The sequence below is a fragment of the Beta vulgaris genome, chromosome 3 (genome assembly GCF_026745355.1).
Source record: "Beta vulgaris subsp. vulgaris cultivar EL10 chromosome 3, EL10.2, whole genome shotgun sequence".
NCBI classification, from domain to species: domain Eukaryota; kingdom Viridiplantae; phylum Streptophyta; class Magnoliopsida; order Caryophyllales; family Amaranthaceae; genus Beta; species Beta vulgaris.
This window is the reverse complement of record NC_079204.1, coordinates 46,118,307-46,139,384: the sequence shown is the minus strand read 5'-3', so window position 1 is coordinate 46,139,384 and position 21,078 is coordinate 46,118,307. Positions and strand designations below refer to the sequence as shown.

At 33.0% G+C, this 21,078-nt stretch overlaps 1 protein-coding gene across 1 annotated transcript; it reads left to right on the top strand.

The window, feature by feature from the left end:
- The first annotated feature begins 257 nt into the window (after positions 1–257).
- LOC125495714 (uncharacterized) lies at positions 258–857 on the top strand. Its single transcript, XM_048640516.1, has one exon. The coding sequence runs from the start codon at positions 258–260 to the stop codon at positions 855–857; it is 600 nt and encodes a 199-aa protein (XP_048496473.1).
- Positions 858–21,078: the final 20,221 nt, after the last annotated feature.

Below are 21,078 nucleotides of genomic sequence, written 5' to 3'. Positions count from 1 at the left end.
CATACGTATACTGTGTTAGTTAATTCTTTCATTAGGAAGCATGTAATTATTTCATATGTTTTATAATCAACCCATAATCTACACAAAGTGCACCCCTCCATTTTTGTCTTATAGCATATGAGCAATACTATAGTAACATTATTTATTCGAATTATATTCTAACATTCCCTACTATATGAATTCCTTAAACTAGAATATTGAATTACAATTTGATATGAAGTCCTAATTTTGCAATATTCACTTGTATATAGTGAACTATGTCGAACCTTACAAAACTTGAATTTGCGGCCCTTGATATTACTGGAAAGAGCTATTTGTCTTGGGTGCTAGATGCTGAAATTCACCTAGATGCAAAAGACCTTGGTGATACAATCAAAGAAGGAAATAAAGCAACAAGTCAAAACAAAGCTAAGGCTATGATATTTCTTCGCCACCACCTCCATGAGGGTCTTAAGATTGAGTACTTGACTGTGAAAGATCCACAAGTCCTTTGGAGTAATCTAAAGGAAAGGTATGACCACCAGAAAACTGTAATACTACCCAAAGCTCGTTATGACTGGTTACATTTAAGACTACAAGACTTTAAGTCTGTAAGTGAATATAACTCAACTATGTTCAGAATTACTTCACAGTTGAAATTATGTGGAGAGAAAATCACTGATGCAGAAATGCTAGAGAAAACATACACTACCTTTCATGCGAATAATGTTGTCCTGCAGACACAATACCGTGAAAAGGAATTTAAGAAATATTCAGAACTTATATCTTGTCTCCTTGTGGCTGAGCAAAATAATGAGCTACTGATGAAAAATCATGAATCACGTCCAACTGGTTCTGTTCCATTCCCTGAAGCGTGATTATAATTAATATCACCATATTAATTATGCAAATTTCCCCTCAAAAAAAAAAATTCATAACACTAGCATGATTATAATTTAAAAACAATTTCCGATCAATTAATATCACCATATTAATTATGCAAATTTCCCCTCAAAAAAAAATTATAAAATTAATCCATAAATAAATCCCTCCATTAATTGAATAAAAATAATCAAAAGAGCACATAAACATATGATCATAGAATATTATGCAAGAGGCAAAACTGATACCACCGTAGGAATATAGATGAACATACACGAGTGGAAAAAACCTTATATGACACAAGAAACTGATCCGGTTCTCCAAAACCCGAACCAGTACATTCGCAATTCTTTGGGCATAATTTTTTGGGCTAATAATCTGATCCGGTTTGCAAGAGAACCATATTATTTTTATAAACTAATCCGGTTCTCTTGCAAACTGCATCATATTATTATCCCAAAAATTACAAGGCACAGTCCCTCATGGCCCAATCATTGTTACTTGTTGTAGCCGTAATAAATCACACGTCCATCCCTCCTAAAATTCATTAACCCTAGAATTTTCCAACGCTCTCACCCTCCTCCCTCCTCCTAATAAATCACGTGTTTCGCAGGTTCACCAGATTTTCAACACTCACAACGACGAACAACACCATCTCCACAATCATTCTCCCTCCTTTCTCCTCCCTATTGGTTGCGCAACGACGAACAACGCATCGCATGAAACACGCGCCACAACCGAACACGACCAATGCATCGCTCTTTTTCTCTGCCGCTTTTTGTCTTCGTCAGTCAACGAACACGACCAACGAACTCACTGTTCTCCACCGCTTTGAAAATTGCGCCCAATCATATCTGAAGTCCTCTTCGAAAATTGCGCTCAAATATAAACTCACTCTTCTCCGCCGCTTCGAAAATTATGCTCAGATCTGAATTCACTCTTTGCCGCTTCGAAAACTGCACCAGATCTGAACTCCCTCTTCTCCGCCGCTTTGACCTAGCGTTTATTGTTGTAGTTTTTTTTCATTATTTTTCTAATTCCTGTAGTTTTGTAATACTCGTATATTCAAATTTCTGTTCAATTCCTTTAGTTTTTGTTTTGTTTAGTTGCTGTTGTTTTTTGTAAATATTTTGGAATTTTGTTTTTATTTTTATTGTTTTATTTGTAATTATAATGTAATTTAGCTGTCATTTTCTATTAATTTTTGGTTTGTTCATTTTGTAAAGTCCTCTCACATAATTTGTAGTTTTGTTATTTACTATTACTAATGGAATTTTCTATCAAGTCTTTCCATTATTCCTTTAGTTTTTTGGTTTCGATTTATGGTGTAAATGTCGCTGATGGTTCTTGAAAGCAATAAGTGGGTGGACTTTTTTTGACTTAAATTTCAAGAAACTGCTGTGATTTTGAGGTAAAAATTGCTTCAGTTAATATGATTAACTGATGTGGTTTTACCTTAAAACCGCATCAATGGACCAGATCAATAAATAAATGAGATCTGCTACGAGCCCACCTAATGCGGACCAAAACTGCATCAGTAAGCTCGATTTTGACCGCATCAGATGGGCTTTTTTCCACTAGTGATATAGCAGAATTTCAGGAAACAAATTTTCTAACATCTATCACAAAATAGCATGCATAACATAAATATGAATCATATTATAAGGAAAATAATGTACAACTTTTGTAGCGTGTTTTCCATCGGATTGCAAGTACTAGAGATAAAAGAACAATAATTGATGTCCCTCTACTTAGCCCACGAGCACCAATTGAATTCCCACGTTTGCTAGAACGGAAGAGGATGAACATATTTCCCTCTCTTGCTTTTTAGGGAGGGTGGCCGGATTTATAAAAGGGAAATAATAGGGTTTTTTTCTCTCGATTTCAGTTTGATAGTTACTAACAAAAAGAACACTTTATTCCACTCTCCTATTATAACCTTTTATAATAGTAGGAGAATAGGTTTAGAGAGAAACCTAACATAACCCTAATTTCTCCTATTGGCCAATTTCCTTACTTCAATTAGTTACTACAATCCGTGACCTCATAGGATTAGGTTAACTTAGTCGTAGGTTCAATCAATATTTTCCCACTAACCAACATTTATTCTCTAGAAAGTAGATGTGATTACTAAACTAATGCAATTTATTATCTCTATAAAAATTCGTTTTATATTTAGTGATTGTCAGGAATGTCGCCTAAGGACATATTTCTTCGATTGCTGTTATCATATTGGAAGAGTACGTTTGTGGTATCTTTCTTAGTTAACTCAATAAATCCAATCAACCCCCTCGAATCCCAACGCACATATTTCCTTTTCTATTTGGTGGCTAGTGATCGTGGTGACTTGGAGGAAGATGGGATTGTTGCTCCTTTTTGCGGTTTTACAGAGGAATAAACATGAAGTAAGGATTTTTGACAAACTGATGTATAATTTTGCGTTTAATTATTTTTTTTCTTTTTATTCATTTTTGGTAAATTGAGATTTAATCAATTTGTAATCAGTTATTTTTTTTTCTAGTTAACTTATGGTGAGTGAAAGCAAACTACGATGCAGTTTAAGGGCCCGTTCGGTATTACTGTAGTTTTCTGTTGTTTGGTTTTTGATTTTCAAAGTCATATGATATATGTCCTATAATGTATAAAATATGAATCAAGTTTATTGGGAATATGATGAATTTGAAAACTGACAACCACTTTTACTGGTTTCCTGTTTTTGGTTTTTAGTTTTCAAAAAATACTGAAAACACAAAACGATAATGAGTGAGGAGTTTTGGTTTTTTTTTAGAAAAATCTCATTGAAATGTCCAATTTGTAATTTTATTTGTATTTGAGGGTATATTGGTAAAAGAGATTGAACACCAATTCATCAACAGTTCTCATATATAATAGAGATAATTGTCTTATTTTTGAAACTTAATCTATACAAATACATTAAAAGACGTGCATGACAATGTATATATGCCACGTGGCACCTTTGTTACTCCACTAGAATTATCCAATGTGTACATAAGTCATGTCAATTAACAAAAGTAAAATTAGCTTGTAACAAGATTTGAACCCGTGACCTCTTGCTATTATTCATGACACAGTTGCCGTCTCAGCCAACTTTTAATCATCCTTATTTAAGTGTCCACATTATTATATATATTTTTTAAATGTTGAGTTTTCCTTAATATATTTTAATGGGAATGAAAAAAAATGCATATCAAATTCGGATTACAGTACGAACTCGAGACAACATCCGGATCCAAATACTAGTTAATTACTCCCTCCGTCTTTTATTAGTTTATCCCTTTTGACTTTTGAAACTATTCACATACATGACTTTGACTATCTTTTGTAATTTGTATTTAAGGAAAATATAGTCATGTGAGATCTTGTTGGATTCGTCTCAATGTGTATTATCCAAATATCAACTTTTTGTAATTTTTGCTTATCGAAAATTAGAGATATTAAGGTTCAAATTAGTATCTCAAATTTGCCCCAATGAAAGGGGTAAACTAATAAAAGACGAGGGAGTATATTATTAAGAGCGTTATCACCAAATATTTCGTTTTAACTCAAAAAGAGTTTTATCATCAACGTCGGCTCATTGATGGGCTATGTCCGCATTAACAACTTTATAAAGGGCTTGGAAGTTGGAAGTATTTGGCTGGGCTTCAGTTGTACTAAAGGCCGAAAGCATAGTCTTTAGATTTGACTTTTGAGTTGTACCAAAAGTTCAAAAATAATTTTTGGGCCAAATTTTAGTGATCCTACTCACTTAGTTTTTTCCTATTTCCTCCGTTTTCTGATACTTGCAATCTTTCTTCTTTTAGGCAGTTTTTTATTACTTCAAGTTGCAATGTTAATATTTGACAATATATTTTCACTTTGTCTTTCTTATTACATGGGGATTCTTTTGTATCTCTCTCTCCTCTTTTTAGTCCTTGTACACATTTCAACGTTGTGAGTATTAAAAAAAATGGATGAAGTATATGTACACATACAAACAAAATCTTACGTGTATCGTACATCAACCTATATTATTATTATTATTATTATTATTATTATTATTATTATTATTATTATTAAAAGAATAGCATTTCATTTTTTAAAAAAGTGATATGAATCCCTAACACTTTAAAAAATAAAAACTCAGAAGTTCCCTTAGTATATGATTTGATACTTCTGTCTTCCAACCTTGTCTTAACGAGTTTTCCATTGTTTCACTTCACACCTTTTCTTACTTTTTCGTTTTCCTCAAATCCCATTCATTTTAGCCTGTTACTTTTTATTTTTCCGATTTGTTGATTTCGTTCAGCAATCGTGTTGCAGGTTTAAACCTTTTGTGGTTCAAGTCTTGAAGAGATCTCATTAATATAGCTAGGTCGCCTTTATGATGATCCTCTTTCACAAGTAAAACCACTTGTTGGTCCCTTTTATATGAACTTCAGGTATCGCGTAAATGAAATGTAATTTCAAGGGATATTTTTCTTATAATTCAGTTTTACGTGCATGGGTGGTTTACTTTGTTCATCATGTTTATTGATTTATCAATTTATATGTGTATGAGGGTTGTTCAAGTAACATATCGATCCATCATAGCGCCCAAAATTCAATGAGTAATCTGCCAATACATTAGATGAATCAACATGACACCTGTATTGTAGGACATACCGAGCCTATATATGTGCTTTGCCGGTACTCTCTACACATTTCATGCCAATTGGGCCTCGATCTGATCTATTTACGCTATATATGGATCATGAGGCTAGAGATAAGTATTAAATAAGGGATAAGTATTGATTGAGCAAATAGGAGAAGTGTCCTATCAGTATGAGGACACTCCCGACACTATAAACACCCCATGATCCAAGTCATCCAGGTACGCTCTTCATCATAATTACACAATATTTGAGAGCTACAAAATTTCCTTTAGTGACTTAGAATTGGTTTATTGATGTAGAGGCCTTAATATGCTACATTTCGTAATTTTTGTAATAATAGCCCTGCCAATTAACAAATGCCAAAGTAACTATAAAATCATGATAATAATACTCCCTCCGTCCCAAAATATAGTTCCCATTTTCCTTTTTCACGGTAATTTATGCAAGTAGAATATAAGAGATATATTAAAGATTTTTTTACTTAAATAAATATTGTATGGGAAAAGATGATTTTAGGAGAGAGAATGGAGAATAATTGGTGAAAGAGCAATAATTCTAACATTTTGGTTGAATAAACAAAGGAAAAAACAAAATTCAAGAAGCAAATAAATGATGGGATACGGTTTTTCTAGACAAATTACGGAAAAATGTAAAACTAAATATGGAAATGGGAACTATATTTTGGGACACCCAAAATGGAAATGGGAACTATATTTTGGGACGGAGGGAGTAGTAATAAACATATGACCGGAAGCTTGAAGAAAATATTGTACGTAGTATCATAATTCTTAATCTTTTTTTTTTGAAAAAACTCTCTCCAATCGGACCACTCCACCTACTCGGCTCGTTGTGTTTAAAGTGATTTGTGTATCTACTCCAATGATACTATTGTTGAGTACTATTATGGACGAAAATACGGGTAATATATGAACTTATTCAGAATTGAAAAAACAATGGACTTCTATTTGGTATTTTTTGGTCGAAATCTTTGACTCCTCGATATAACTTATATGTTGTTCTATATCTCCATGAATTCAATAACTTCTACTTGCATTGTATTAGTTGGTCTACGTACCAAAACTGATAACATTCAAGATTATGCAAGATTATACACGAAGATCCTCTTTTGGATGTCTCTTTAGCCCTATGCCTCTTATCACTAGGGGGTCTTGCTTCACTAGCAGGTTCTTTTTTTTTTTTTTTGATGAACTCTATTTATTCTAGTGTGGATGGCTTGCAGGCTTATATCTATTTGATTTTAATAAGACTCCTTACGAGCATTCTTTCTATATACTATTACCTAAAAATAATGAAGTAACTAATGATTGGACGAAACCAAGAAATAATCCCTCACGTATGAGTTAATCACATTTATGAGTGGTTGTTTGCCTTGTCCATTTTGCATTTGCTTTTATACACTCTTGAACTTGTCAAGGGGTCTAAAATATACTACACATGGTTTTGCATTATGTTAATTAGTTGCTGATTGTAACAAACAGTCGTATCTGTTTTTTGTTGCTCTTTTCTAGTGAACTACGTATCCATGTTTACTATTGTGCTTTGTGATTCAAGATTATTACGTAATGAGAGTTCGGTCTTGATCATACACTAAGATGAACCGATGCGAAATTGATGGTTATAGTCTCAGTTGGATGATTATTAAAGAAAAGGAAAGTACAATAAGTTAAAAAAAATTAAGTTGTTATTTATCTCTATTATACTACCTCCGTTTCTTTTTAATTGTTACACTTACACTTTTCACGCATGCCGATGCACTACTTTGAGCCTTTATATCTCTTATTTTGTATTTATAAAAAATATAAAAACTACATATTAATGAAATACATACTAATACGAATCTAACAAGATCCCACATGACTATGTTTTTATTCACGTATAAATCACAAACGAGGGTCAAAGTGCAATTTGTGAATAGTGTAAAATGTCAAAGTGTAACAATTAAAAAGAAACAGAGGTAGTATAAGGGAAGGGGGAGGAAGATAACTTCCTCTTTGAAAATACTAAATTATCCTTAATAATTTAATGAAATGAAAAAAAATTTACAAAAGAGAATAATTTAAAAAACCACTTTCTCATTTCAACTTACCATTCTTAAAAAGTTAAAAAAAGATATATACGTCAAATAATTCAATCAAAAAATTAAATGGACAAAATATCTTGACCTCTTTTTATAAGATAAGGTGGTATATATGGCGTGTACCTGAAAAGTATGAAACACATACTACCTTTGATACTCTTTAATTCAATCAGGCCAACTCAAGAAAAACTACTTGAATAAAGGACAAAATTAAGATAGATCAAACTAAAGATATTAAGCATAACATACATTTTTTTATTGCATTTTGATTGAGTTACTCATGGAAAAAAAATGGAGAAAACAATCCTTTTCTTTAACTTACTCGCTCAATCAAAAAACCTTCTACTCTCCATTAAGAATATAAGAAATTCTACTTTCATACAATATCTTAATGGAATTATTTAAGTCTATTCTTTTTGTTCAGAATTCATTACAAAAAATATAATCGAAAAATCATTCACAACGCGTGTTAGTTTTTTACATTAGCGAATTAATATATTTCAATTCATCTAACTATTAATCTCTCATATTTTAAGTGTAATCATAACTATAGTACGAATGAAGTACATAATAGAATAACAAGTTTTGAAATTAATGCACGCATCATATGCATATTAGACTAGTATTCTATAAGCTAGGGGAGCTATGTTGTCTTCTTTATAAAATTACTTTTCAGTCCTTTACTTATAAAAATATTTATTTTTATCATATTCCATTGCTTCTTGATCTACAATTATGTGTAATAAAGAAAGTTAAGATTGCCTAATTTATAGTAAGATGTAATGTATTCATTAAACCTTTCCCAAAAAAATATACTTAAAAAAACAAACTTTCGATTGAAAACTAAAGCTATTCCAAGCGCAATTACAAAGTGATAGCTAGCTTAAAGTTTGTTTCGACCTATACTTCCAATTGCAATTACAATTTCAAAGAACATACATTAATAATACATAACATACCAAGAAAAATGAGAGAAGAGTCGCATCTTTTTATTTTTTTTGGTTTTATAATTGTCATATGTATTGATTATAATAATTTATCCTTTTATTTATTTAATGTTCATAGTAGTCGTTTGTATCAGTGTGTTAATCCATCTTATCATCTTATTTTTGTGTAGAAATATGTCATGACTATTAAAAATATGTTCGTAATTCAAATATATTAAAGATATAGGCTTATATCATCCAATTTCTCAATATAATGTTACGCAACCAATTAAACATATATTAAAGAAATACCATATCATCTAGTAATATCAACCTATAGTACATCCAGATACATGTTTGTTTATCACAATGAAAAAAAGTTAATGAATGGTCAATTATAATAAAATAATACTAGTGTGCCCCACCCTCTAGCTTTTTTTAATGTCAGTATTGATGTTAATATGTCGTCGCACGCATTGCGTGTGTAAAAGGCTAATATATATATATGTTGGATGCTATTTGTGAGTCGGACCCGATACTCTCTTCAAGTCGATTCCAATATAATTCTTAATTTCTTTATTTTATTCAATTCATTAGGGAATTAGCAAGAAGTAGCATTAGCTTACCAATATTGGGCTTTACAAAATATTAGAAATGAATTACAATAGCATTCCCCTTATCTTATTGACCATTTGTTTTGGTAATGTATATTTGGTAGCATAAAAATATTTTTATCAAATGGACCTGTAGTATAGTTTTTTTCTATGACATGATGTTAATGATTAAAATTGTTGATAATTTCCAATTAGATTACGTTTTGTTCAACTTATTTTAACTTATTCGAGAAAAATAAGTTAAGATAAGATAAGTTCATATACAATAAGATAAGTTCAGATGAAATAAAATAAGTTCAAATCATATAAGAGCATGTTCTCCCCAACTTATTTTCAATCCGTTCAAGTCAGTTCAATTCAATTCAATTCAGTTCAGTTCAGTTCAATCAGTTCAGTTCAGTTCAGTTCAACTCTGGATAATACTTTTACTCTCACATATCACTATTCATTTCAGTTCAGTTCAATTCAATTCAGTTCATTTCAGTTGAATTCAGTTCAGTTCAGTTCAATTCAGTTCAGTTCAACTGTTTTATGCCGAAGAGAACAGACCATTATAAAAGAAGTTCAGATATACAAGAAACAAAAAGTCTAATAATACAAACATAATCAAGTACAATAAGTTCAGATAAGATAAATTAAAATAAGATAAGTTTAGTAAAGATAAAATAAGTTTACATAATATAAAGTAAGTTTAGATCAGATGAGATAACTTCAGATAAAATATAATAACTTCAAAATAAGTAGTCAATGTTAAAGTCTGAAACCAATGACAACCTATCATAAGTTGAACAAAACGGATCCTAATTATACTATTATGAAGTTAAACAAGGTCTATTATCTCCATTAATTAATGCATAACGTGCAAAAGTATAACACTAAAATTGTACAAAATTGCACAAAATTGTTTTGAATGGTTATGTATTATTATATTGTGGTATGTTATGTGTTATCATTTGTGTTATGTTGTGCTCCAGTGTGGAAAGAGCGTAGCTAGGGGAAAAAATAAACAAATTTCATCATTTAATGTCGTGTTATATATAGAATTGAAATTATCTGGGTACTGCATGTTTAAGAAATAAAACCCATACCAAGGATGTCTTGACCTAGTGGTTAAGATTGAGGTGCTGTCAACGATATGTCACAGGTTCGAATCCCCCCTCCTCTTCTTTGTACTTTGTACCGCCTTTATTGATCGACAAATCAAGGTTCACTTCTTCTTGATGTCACTCTTGTTACTCTCCTTTTTGTTCCTTCTTATGATGTCACCAGTACTAGGAATATCAGTATAGCATCAACAGCCACTACCACAATGGGATGATTAATAATGGAGCTCCAGGAACATCTCTTATTCTGGAAGAGTGCAATTGATCAATTTTCTCATAAGCATACATGTGCACTGGGCTTAAATCTTTATTTTGCCTTGCAGTGTTATTCATGATATCGAGAATGTTTGTAGAGCTTTCTTGTGGTCGGAATTTAGCAGAAGATGTCAGAGCCTAGTGACATAGGTGAATTGGGATGCTTATGTATGGAATAGATTGAGTGTGGCTAGACATAAGTAACATCAATTGGTTAGGCATGAGAGGGAGGCTTCATACTACAGCAAGAATTGCTATCTATAATAATAATACACCTACTGAATGTTGGTTATGTGGTGTGCTCCCTGAGACTCAGGAACACATATTATTCAGATGTTGTTATAGCAAGCAAGTGTTGGATCAGATAAAGCTGTGGATGGGAATAGATTCTCACTTGGATGATTTAAATAGAATGATCAGATGGATAAGCACATATGATAGATCTAAATTTCAGAGAGCTGCGTGCAATGCTACTATGACAGGTTTGGTTTATGGGATCTGGCAAGCTCAAAATGACAGCAAATGGAACTAGAGGGTGCCTACAATAGTACAATTCAACATCTGGTTCAAGAGATAAAGGAGAATGTAAGAAGACGGATTTTTTTGGTGCTTCCAAAGAAAATTTCAAAAGCAGATAGAGATTGGTTCTATACTATTATATAGTTGTTTGTTTTGTTAATATAGTTGTATACAGTTGCTGTTTAGCATTTTCTTGAGGGTGGATTCCAACCTAGTTGGTTTGCGCCCTTTTGATTATGTGTTAGGTTGTAAATGATTTTGGTTGCAATTTATCTTATCAATTACTTAGCAAAAAAAAAAAGGATGTGGAATGGTAGGTAAAGAAGGAGACATTGGAATGGGAGGAAGAAAAAGTGGGTAGTGGTGGCTGGTGAGCGAGGAGAGAGATAATGGCTGGTGGCGAGGGGAGGAGAGATGAAGGTGGCGAAATGGGACAGAGAAGGTGGGTTATGGTGGTCGGTAGGGTAGAAGAAAAGAGAGACTTTTCATAATTAAAAGTAAATTTTAAGAAATAGTCTGACTAATGAGAGTGTGACATGTGTTACACTTGACTTGTTATACCGGTTACAAATAGGTCAAATATGAGAAGACACCACCAAACTCATAAGTGTGATTGTTTTAAGAAGTCTGCTTAATGGTTGGATTATTAAAAATCCAATTTTCCTTAAAAAACTTGGCAGAAGAAGACCATAATTTTTTTAACAAGGAACAACCTTGACTAATTTTCCAACACTAACCAATTATTTTCAAGTTGATTCATTAAAACCAAATATGTGCATTGTTTGTAACCACACCTCCTATATTCAACCCCGTTGCGCTCCATTTTCCGACATTGACCAAGTATCTCCGGCGTTGAGTACTCCATTAGTATATGTTAAGATAATGGAGGAAAACGGGGTTAAAAATAAGAGATGCGGTCATGTGCCCTACACATGTTTGATTTTAATGAATTAACTCCAGAATATACTTAGTAAATGCCGGAAAATGGATCAAGGTTGTTCCTCGCAAAAATAGTTCTCTTTAAAGTTTTTTTTGCGAGTTTTTTTTTTTAAAAAAATCATTTCTCGCAAAAATTTGTATTTATAAGATTGTTTTCGACAAGTTTTCAATTTTTTTATTTTTATGTGCTGATGTATGGGTAATCGGATACATCGGGTTTACCCAAAACATGTTGTATACATAAGGAAAGAGAAGACTGTAACATTTAGGGGTGCTAATGAGCCAAGGTGGCTCGCAAAGTGTTTGAGCTGCTCGGTCAAAATTCGGCTCGAGACATTCACGAGTCGAGCTTGAGCTACCTCATGCTCGGCTCGGACGCATGCGAATAGGCTAGACAATTTTAAAATTACTAATATTAATTCTTTAATTATAATATAGGTTAAAATAATAAATAACTATGGGGAAAAATGGTAGTATTGGCTCTAAGTAGGGTTCATATATATCCGATTTGTGCCGACAGTCCCTTTTTTAGTTTTAGGAAATTTTGGGAATGGATGCAGATCGGAAATTTTCAAGTTCGAGATATCTGAAAATATCCGAAACATTGGAATTTTCCAAATTACTTTAGATAGTCGTTCTGAAATATCCGATGATCCGATCCGAAACTTATATTATGAACTTTTCCTTTAAATTTTTTTTTTTTTTAGTTTTCGAATATTCAATCTGACCCGATCCAAAATATTGGATATCCGAGTCCAACCTACTCCTCTAGTAACATTCACTGTCATTTTAAAAATGGCAATAAACCAGGATCGAGTCCAACCCACTCCCATCCCACCGGGTTTATGTTTTTGTTGATGTAAAATTCATTACCAAGACCGTCACGAGCCCGCAGGGCGCAGGCATTAAATGTCTTAGTTGTGTTTTGTGTACGTATCTAGCCTTATCGGCAATTGGGGATTACATTCTTTACGTTAAACAATCTAAGATTTAACTATTTGAGATTAGATTAATCTAGAAAAATCTTGTAATTAGTAGAAAAATCTTGTAATTGAAAAATACCTAGAAATATCTAATATTGTGATAAACTTTGGTAGATAATTCTAGAGATCTTAAGAAAATATCTAATGATAAGAAGTTAGAAAAATCTAGATTACTTACTAAGCTACCTAGTCTAAGCTAGAAACATGTAAAATAAAAAAAAATCTACCTAAAGTCGGTTAAGTATACCGACATGCTCAAGTATATAAAATGCATGTAGCATGCATGTAACATAAGCCAAGCCAACTCATCAATAAAGCAATCAATTTCTAAAATATAGTCTCCCTCTATTTTCATATTCAAGGAACATATTCACTTACAACAATTTTATTGCTCATCACCCATCTAAGACTTCGGCTCGGCACACATTATTTCCTACATTAACTAAGAAATCAATAAACAATCTCCACATCGAATCTGCAAGCTTAATTAAATCTATCGATCTTCTAGAACAAACAGATTTAAGCAATCATTCAGATCAAAGTGATTAAAATACATACAATAATGTTAGGTCAACATTATGGAGTAAGAAAAAGCAAGTCAACGTCCACATGGTCCTATCCATAACTGGGAAGCAATAATAAGTAAAGATGACAGAGACAAAGACTTTTGTAATACGTGACCTTGTAGTGTATATGTCGTTATTGAAAGCGAAGGAAAAAACTAAAAAGCAGGACGTAGGATCTAATCCAACGGCAATATTGTCTCCTAAACTGACAAGCCCGTAACCCACTTGCCTTGTTCTACACTTCTACTCCAACGTATCCAACACTTGATTCGGATTTGCATAGGTGGAGCCAAAGAGGACTCAATCTTTAGTTTATCCAAATTCGTTCTAGAAGAGTTGGGACAATTGTCTTGTGGCATCGAGTATATCTGTATGTGGCTATGTACGATGCTCGGCCGGTGTATTTATTTGACAAATACTTAAATAATTGGACCTTCAGAATATTACTTTTAAATTTCTTAACTAGTTGGTGGTTTGAGCGAAACCTCTAATTATTTGATTAAACTTTATGATATAATTGTTTGAGTTGACAATTGATATGTTTTACAAGTAGAAGTTGTAGATTAATGGTTAGATATAAATGACCTGCACATTAAGGAATAAAATTTGAGGACTTTTACATACATTTTGGAAGAAACGAGGGTCGACATATGGCGGTGCCTCATTTTTTGTCTCTTTAATTGTATTAGCAAAGAAAAAAAAATCATTATGTTTATATTACATTACATATGTATACAAAACATCATCATAGTTTAGTCTAAATCTAATCTTATTCTGTTGAGCTATTCTTCGTTCATTTATTTATGTAATGAACGAAAAATAGCTTAATAAGTTTTGGTATATATTGTTTGATATATCGTCCTCAAAACATCATCATAGTTTAATAATTAAGTTTTCATAAGAATAAATGAGCATCATTGATATTTTAGCTTATTGGTACGAGTTGCATATTTTCTATTAGAAGTACTATGTGACAGACAAACCTTACCCTATGTTATGTCAGAGCTTGGGGGGGGGGTACAAGGGGTATAATGTTTGTTCATATGTTTTTATAATATATATTGATATCTACTTTTCCTCCGTTTTCTAAAGATCTTCCTTTACTGTTCCTATAGATACCAAGGAGGATCCATTTATATAGGATGTGGGGTGGGTAAAGTAGGAGAGAGAAAGGGGTTAAGATAAATAAACAAATAAAAATGGGTTAAAGTAGGAAAGAGAAAGGGAGTAAAATTGAATTAATAATGTAATGATGGACCATATGATAGGGACATGAGAGGATAAAAGGAAAAAAAAAAATTCTAAATAAGGAATAAAGTAAAAGAGTGAAGATCTTTTGGAAACGCACTTAAACGGAAATAGTGAAGATCTTTAGGCAACGGAGGGAGTATCATTGTATCATCACACTTCCTCTATTTTTTTAATTGCATAATATTTTTTTTCACGTTTGTCGAGAATCAAGATGCTTAAAATATAAAAGTTTGATATTTGAAATCATTACATTGATATAAATCTAACAAGATCTCGCTTGACTATATTTTTTCCTATATAATGGTGAGATATAACTTAACGTTGATGAATAGTGCCAAAAATGAAATAGTATAATAAAAAAAAATCGGAGGAAATATGTATTTCAATGTTGGTGCTATACTCTTTTATTTGAGTATGTTTAACTGTAATTATCTTTTCTATTCTAGTTCCAACAATCCTCAAAAATGGGTGTTTAAATTTAGTTGCAATATTACCTATTTTAAATATTATTTGACTAGAGGTGCTAATAAGCTTACATGGCTTATAAATTATTTGAACTTGGCTTGAAATTTTCTAGAGTTGAGAATAGCGAGAAGTTTGATTCGAAAAGTTCATGAGCAACCTTGAAATATGATTTAGCTATATTAATTTGCATTTTATACAAATTAAATGAAAAATTATATGTAAAATTTGCATAATACTTGTGAAAAAACTCAAACGAAGTAGTCTAAACTTATTTATAGAATATGTAATATAGTTTTTAAACCCAAGTTCGGTCTTAAGGTAAATTGAACTAGAAAATTTAAGCTGGAAAAAACTAGTTACTCGGCTCGAGTTTGAGAAAAATTGTAACGAGCCGATCATAGAAACCCCAGGCTCGGTCTCCCTCTTTATCTCTCTTCTGATCATATGAGCCTCGTTTTATTTTTTTTCTCTTCACTTGAAATTACCCTTCTTGGTGCAAGAATGGAGAAAGTATATTGTTAATGTGATAATTTTGTTACTTCATATATACTTCTCCAGTTAATCTTTGTTTCCTGCATCCTCCAAAACAGGAACCTAAGCTCCCGCCAGGTTTCGACATTGCTAAATTGGGAAGATCATCGTTAGGACGACCACAGATTGTTCTTCAAACAGATGGAGCTTGGATTCGACAAACTCATGTTATGGAATAGCCTGGGTTATTGATCAGCCTAGTAATCTAAAGGGTCAAGGAGGTGGTTCTTTTGGCCTTGCTCATAGTATTCTATATACTAAAGGCTAAAGCCCTTGCCTGTTTAGAGATTCTCAAATGGGCTCATACAAGGCCGTCTTGAAATTTTTGGGATCCCGGTTCTAACATGAAAATTGGGCCCCTAAATTTATAGAAAAGAAAGACGGAAGGTTAGAGTTCTAAAGATAGAAAGTTGAAAATCTATAGATAAATTATTGAAAAATTTATTAAGAGTGGAAAACAAGGGTGATCTTCGAATATGAAGAAAATTTTCAAAATAATATATTTTAGGGCCTTTAAAATTTTGGGGGCCCTGTGCTATTGGGCTGATGGGCTCCTTGCACACCCTTATTTACTCCTCTGGGCTCATAGACACCAATTCTCTTCGATTGCTATCCGTACTGATGCTGCTAAACTTGTTGAAATGTTACATATCTCTGCACCATTAGACATATGAATCTCTACTGGACTCTCTAGAGATTCGAGAGTGGTCCTTGTTATTTGACCATTGTCATGTTTTAAAAGTTGATAGGTCACATGTTCAGGATGCACATGGTGTCTTTATAATTTTCTTCTTCATTTGCAAACAAAAAAAAATACTTCTTCTGAACTTGTAGATGCTATGCTTGCATAGTAACTACTATCCACCCTCAGTAAAAAAAAATATTCTTAATTTTGTTCCATTTCTTATCTCTTATGTGTAAGAAATATTATAGTCAAGTTGAGATCTTGTTTGATTCATTTTGATGCATATTTTCATCATGTCAACTTTTTATAATTTTTCACTATGCATAATTGAAGATATTATTGATCAAAATAAATGCATTGGATATTTAAATGGCGTGAAACCAAAAAATGTAGAAACTAAAAAGAAAAGAGGAAATCTATAACATGTAAATTTTAAAATACTATATCCCTTGAGTTGTTATTTCACATTTTTATTGTTATAGCGAACAAAATACAACAACAAAGAATTAAAGAATAATCGATACTGTTACTACCATTTTTATGTCATAGCTAGCATTTATTATGATTCATTGAATCAAGCCCTAGAAGGTTTAATGATCATGTCAATGTATAGGCCCAATCATATAAATAAGCCCATGATATATGGTCAACAGAAGTCAACGGTCAGCAATTCATAAAAGGAAGCCTAGCCTTCAATAATAATCAAGCGATCACAGTTAAGAGTTGAAAGCCAAAGTAACGCTAAATATAAAGGACGTGGCTGGAAGTTAATCCGATTATGAAGCATGCAAGAACGTGGGTAACAGAACATGGTATCATGGCGCTAGAAGATGGCAGTTGTGATTTGAATCATAAATGATTCAAATCATTTCCCTCAAAGTAGCAAGGAAGTTATACACTTCTCTGTAGTATAAATACAAGAATGAATATCAGAACAAGACAACAAACACAACACACAACAAACGTGCAATTTACTTTTCTCTAGCGTAGCGTTACCTAGATTAGCCAACCCCCTTCCGGGGTTATAGTTAGCCGTTAGTCTAGAATTAGATCATGTATTGAGTTATCAAGTTTGTTCAATCTCCAATTTTAGTCGAAATTCATGGAGGTATTAATCTTCATGTTTGTCCTTTAATTGTCCAACCTGGTTTATCTTTACGTGTGTTAGAGAATTTTTCTAGAAGTTTGTGATACAAGTGGGAACATTCAGCTTTAATTAATAGATTGATTATTGCTTTGATCATATTATTTAATACCCGTTGCCTCAATTTATTAGGCGTTATAGTTTAATTACATTATGTTATAACAAAGTAAGTTAGCAAGGTTTTATCAAATTAAAACCTGTAACCCCAAGGGGCTAAGACTACCGTGAATTTCAGTATCTAACTATTGGGTGTACATTGACTTGTTTGCAAAGTCATCCAACTGAATTTGCATCAACAAACACAAAGATTTAACGTGGTTCACTAATAATATGTTAGCTACATCCATACAACACGAAGAACTGGTTTTATTAGGTTTCTGAGAGAAAATAAAGATTACATAATATGAAGGCAAAAATTAATTATAAAACATATACCCTTCTAATTAACCAAAATAGATAGGTCTAATCGCGAAACTTACAACAAAAACGATATATTAAACAACATATACAGAAGAGTTTCAGGACGTTGCCCCCACACTGCCGTACCCCACCAGGGTGTTTTACCACTTGACCGCGACATTTATATCCAGTCAAAAACTTAGTTTTGTTTTCATTACATAAAAGTACAATTGTACAAAACCTCCATAATAATTAAACCAACCCAATAACCCATACTTTTTGTTATTATCACAATTCACACGGTTCACAATCATACCCCATACTTTACTTCGAATGTCGTCGTCTAGTCTGTGGTCTTTGTACTATGGTACCGTAAACAATACTATATGGAGTAGCAAATTAGTAATGGCAAAATATCCAAATTCCAAAGGTATTATCCCCTAAAACTAGACACTGATATTTATATCTATTTTTCAAAAGTAATTTTTTCAGAAAGAAATTGACTCATAAAAAAAATACAGTGGTAATGGTTATTTATTTGTATAACACTCAGACATGAATCATACTAAGTAGAGGCCATCATGAGCAAATTTGATTCTTGATTACACTTGTACCCTCACCACGGAACTCGATAGTTGATTCAATGACCAATTATGAAGGCATGAAGTGGAAATCTACATTGGATCAATGCCTAAGTTGTTCATAAGGTTTCTCAATATCCAATGTTGATGTGTCTTCTTTTAAAGACTTGTTGACAACTTCTTTATTTCAAAATGTTTTTTAAAAACAAAAACTTTTACAACGAGGTAGCCAAATACGCGCTTATCCCATGTAGGCATGAATTAGTATATAAAATCATATTCAAGTAAGACTAAGAGGTAATTGATACATTAATGATAATCAATTGTTAATTTGGGTCTCATGCGGTAAATAATAAGGAGCAAAAATTATAGGAAAAATGGATCAGAATACCCCCAACTTTGGCCCGTCCGCTTTTAATACCCCCAATTATGAGTTATTTTTAAATATTCCCAACTATTAGAGAGGTCCGCCACAAATGCACCCAGGTGACCTGTAACCTGTTAGCAATTTAATTTTTTTATTTTTTTCTCTTCCTCCCCTATTCCCAGTTTCCCACCCCTCCCCTGATACCTCTTGCCATCCCAGCTCCCCCTCCCCACCCCTCAGCACCCCCAACAACCCCCCCTAAACTCCCCCAAACTCCCCTATTCCCAGTTTCACTGCTACCTCTCTTCCTTTTCCCCCAATTGACCTGTTTCTCTGCAACACTCGTGCCCCTCTTCAACTCTATCACTCCTCCTTTTTCCCACTTACTACAAACTCTTTCTTGTAATTCTACTCTTGCTTCCCACTTCTATTTCATATAAAACCCACTTTTTCTGTTTTTTTTTTCAGAAGATAAACATCCATTTTTTTTTCTTATTCTTCTATAATTTTTAGGTTTTTATGTTGGTTTTATTACGGTTTTGTCAATTCGGTGACCAATTTTAGTGGTGGGTTTTTGGGGATGCTTTGTAGCATGAAAATGTTTTATTTGTTTCTTAGTAAGAATGTGAGAAAGATTCTTAAGCATAAGGATAGTGATGCTGGTGAAAAAGGTATAATTTTTTTGGGTTCTTGTTTTAGTGTTGCTAATTCTGCTGCTGCTAGTTGAATTATTGGCGTCTTCTCCGATTGAGGTTCTTCTTGACGTCGACTTGAATGTTGTCGTCGCCATTGAAGGGGGAGGAGAGAGAAAATATGAGTTTGTGGTTTAAAAGTTGTGAATGGTTATGAACATTTTTTTGGAGAGAGAAAACTAAAGGTGGAAAAATGGTGATTAAGGAGCTCACTGCGACCACATTCAATTGAGGTAAAAGGAGAGAGAGAAGAGCGAAAGAGATGGTGGAGGGGACTGGTGGTTGAGGAAGGGGAGGAAGGGGAGGGGTGGCAGTGGAGTGGGAGTAGTAAAATGGTAAGGGTGGGGTGATAAAAAAGCAAAATAAAAAAAATCAAGTAAAACCAATAAGAGCATGACACATGATATTTTAACCTGCTAAACCGGTTCTTTTAGGTCAGGGGTGCATTTTTTACAGACCTCCCCAAGAGTTAGGGGTATTTAAAAATAACTCAAAGTTGGGGGTATTAAAAGCGGACGGGCCAAAGTTGAGGGTATTCAGATCCATTTTTTCCAAAATTATATGTATGTGTTTGCTTCAAAGTTCATCTTTATCATGTACCAATAATAGAACTGCAATTCTTCCCACAATCTCGTCCCCCTAAATACTTCAAAATATAGGACGATAAAATCGTATCTTTTTCTCCTATCAACTATTAAAGAACTGTAATTCTTCTGCCCAATTGATCGCCAAACCCTAATAAGAAATTGGAAAAACTAAACGCCTCGATTCAACCATGAGTAATTTTTTTTAAGATCACCGTTTCTGCCTAGAAATTGTCAAAGATGATTTGTTGAGAGTCTTGAAATTCCGAGAAGGTATGAATAGTTAAGGAAGAGGTCTCCAACAATCTTTCAAAATACAATGAAAAACTGGCACGGGGTGTTTCCGGGAAAGCCCCTATGACACTCAAGTCAGTTGAAATTGAGGTAGAGAGAGAAAGTGAGTAAATGTAGAGAATAATGCTCTAATTTTTGTAGGTGAGAATTGAATATCTTTGAATGATGAGACAACCCCTATTTATAGAGGATGAGACTTCCAATAAATGAGGGTATTTTAGTCAGCTCTAGCTGGTAAAGGATTATATTCCCTAGAGGTAGGGGTATTTTAGTAATTTCATTATAGATGGACCAGTCGAGGAAATGGGCCGAAACAATTAGCCCCATGCCAATGAATCGGAGTGAAAATCATCATTTTTAGTGCGGTTGATTAGCGGAACAACGTAATTGCATCTTTGTCGATGTTGAGCGGGACCCACAAATTATCATGTCGGGTCGTAATGGGGCAATTTTTCTGTCACTAGGATTAACCAAGCACGAGATCTTGGGGCAATTTTTCAGTCACTAGGAAGATCTTGTGAATTCTGAGTTGTGCTGAGCTATCGTGATAAGAGCAGTCTCGTGAACCG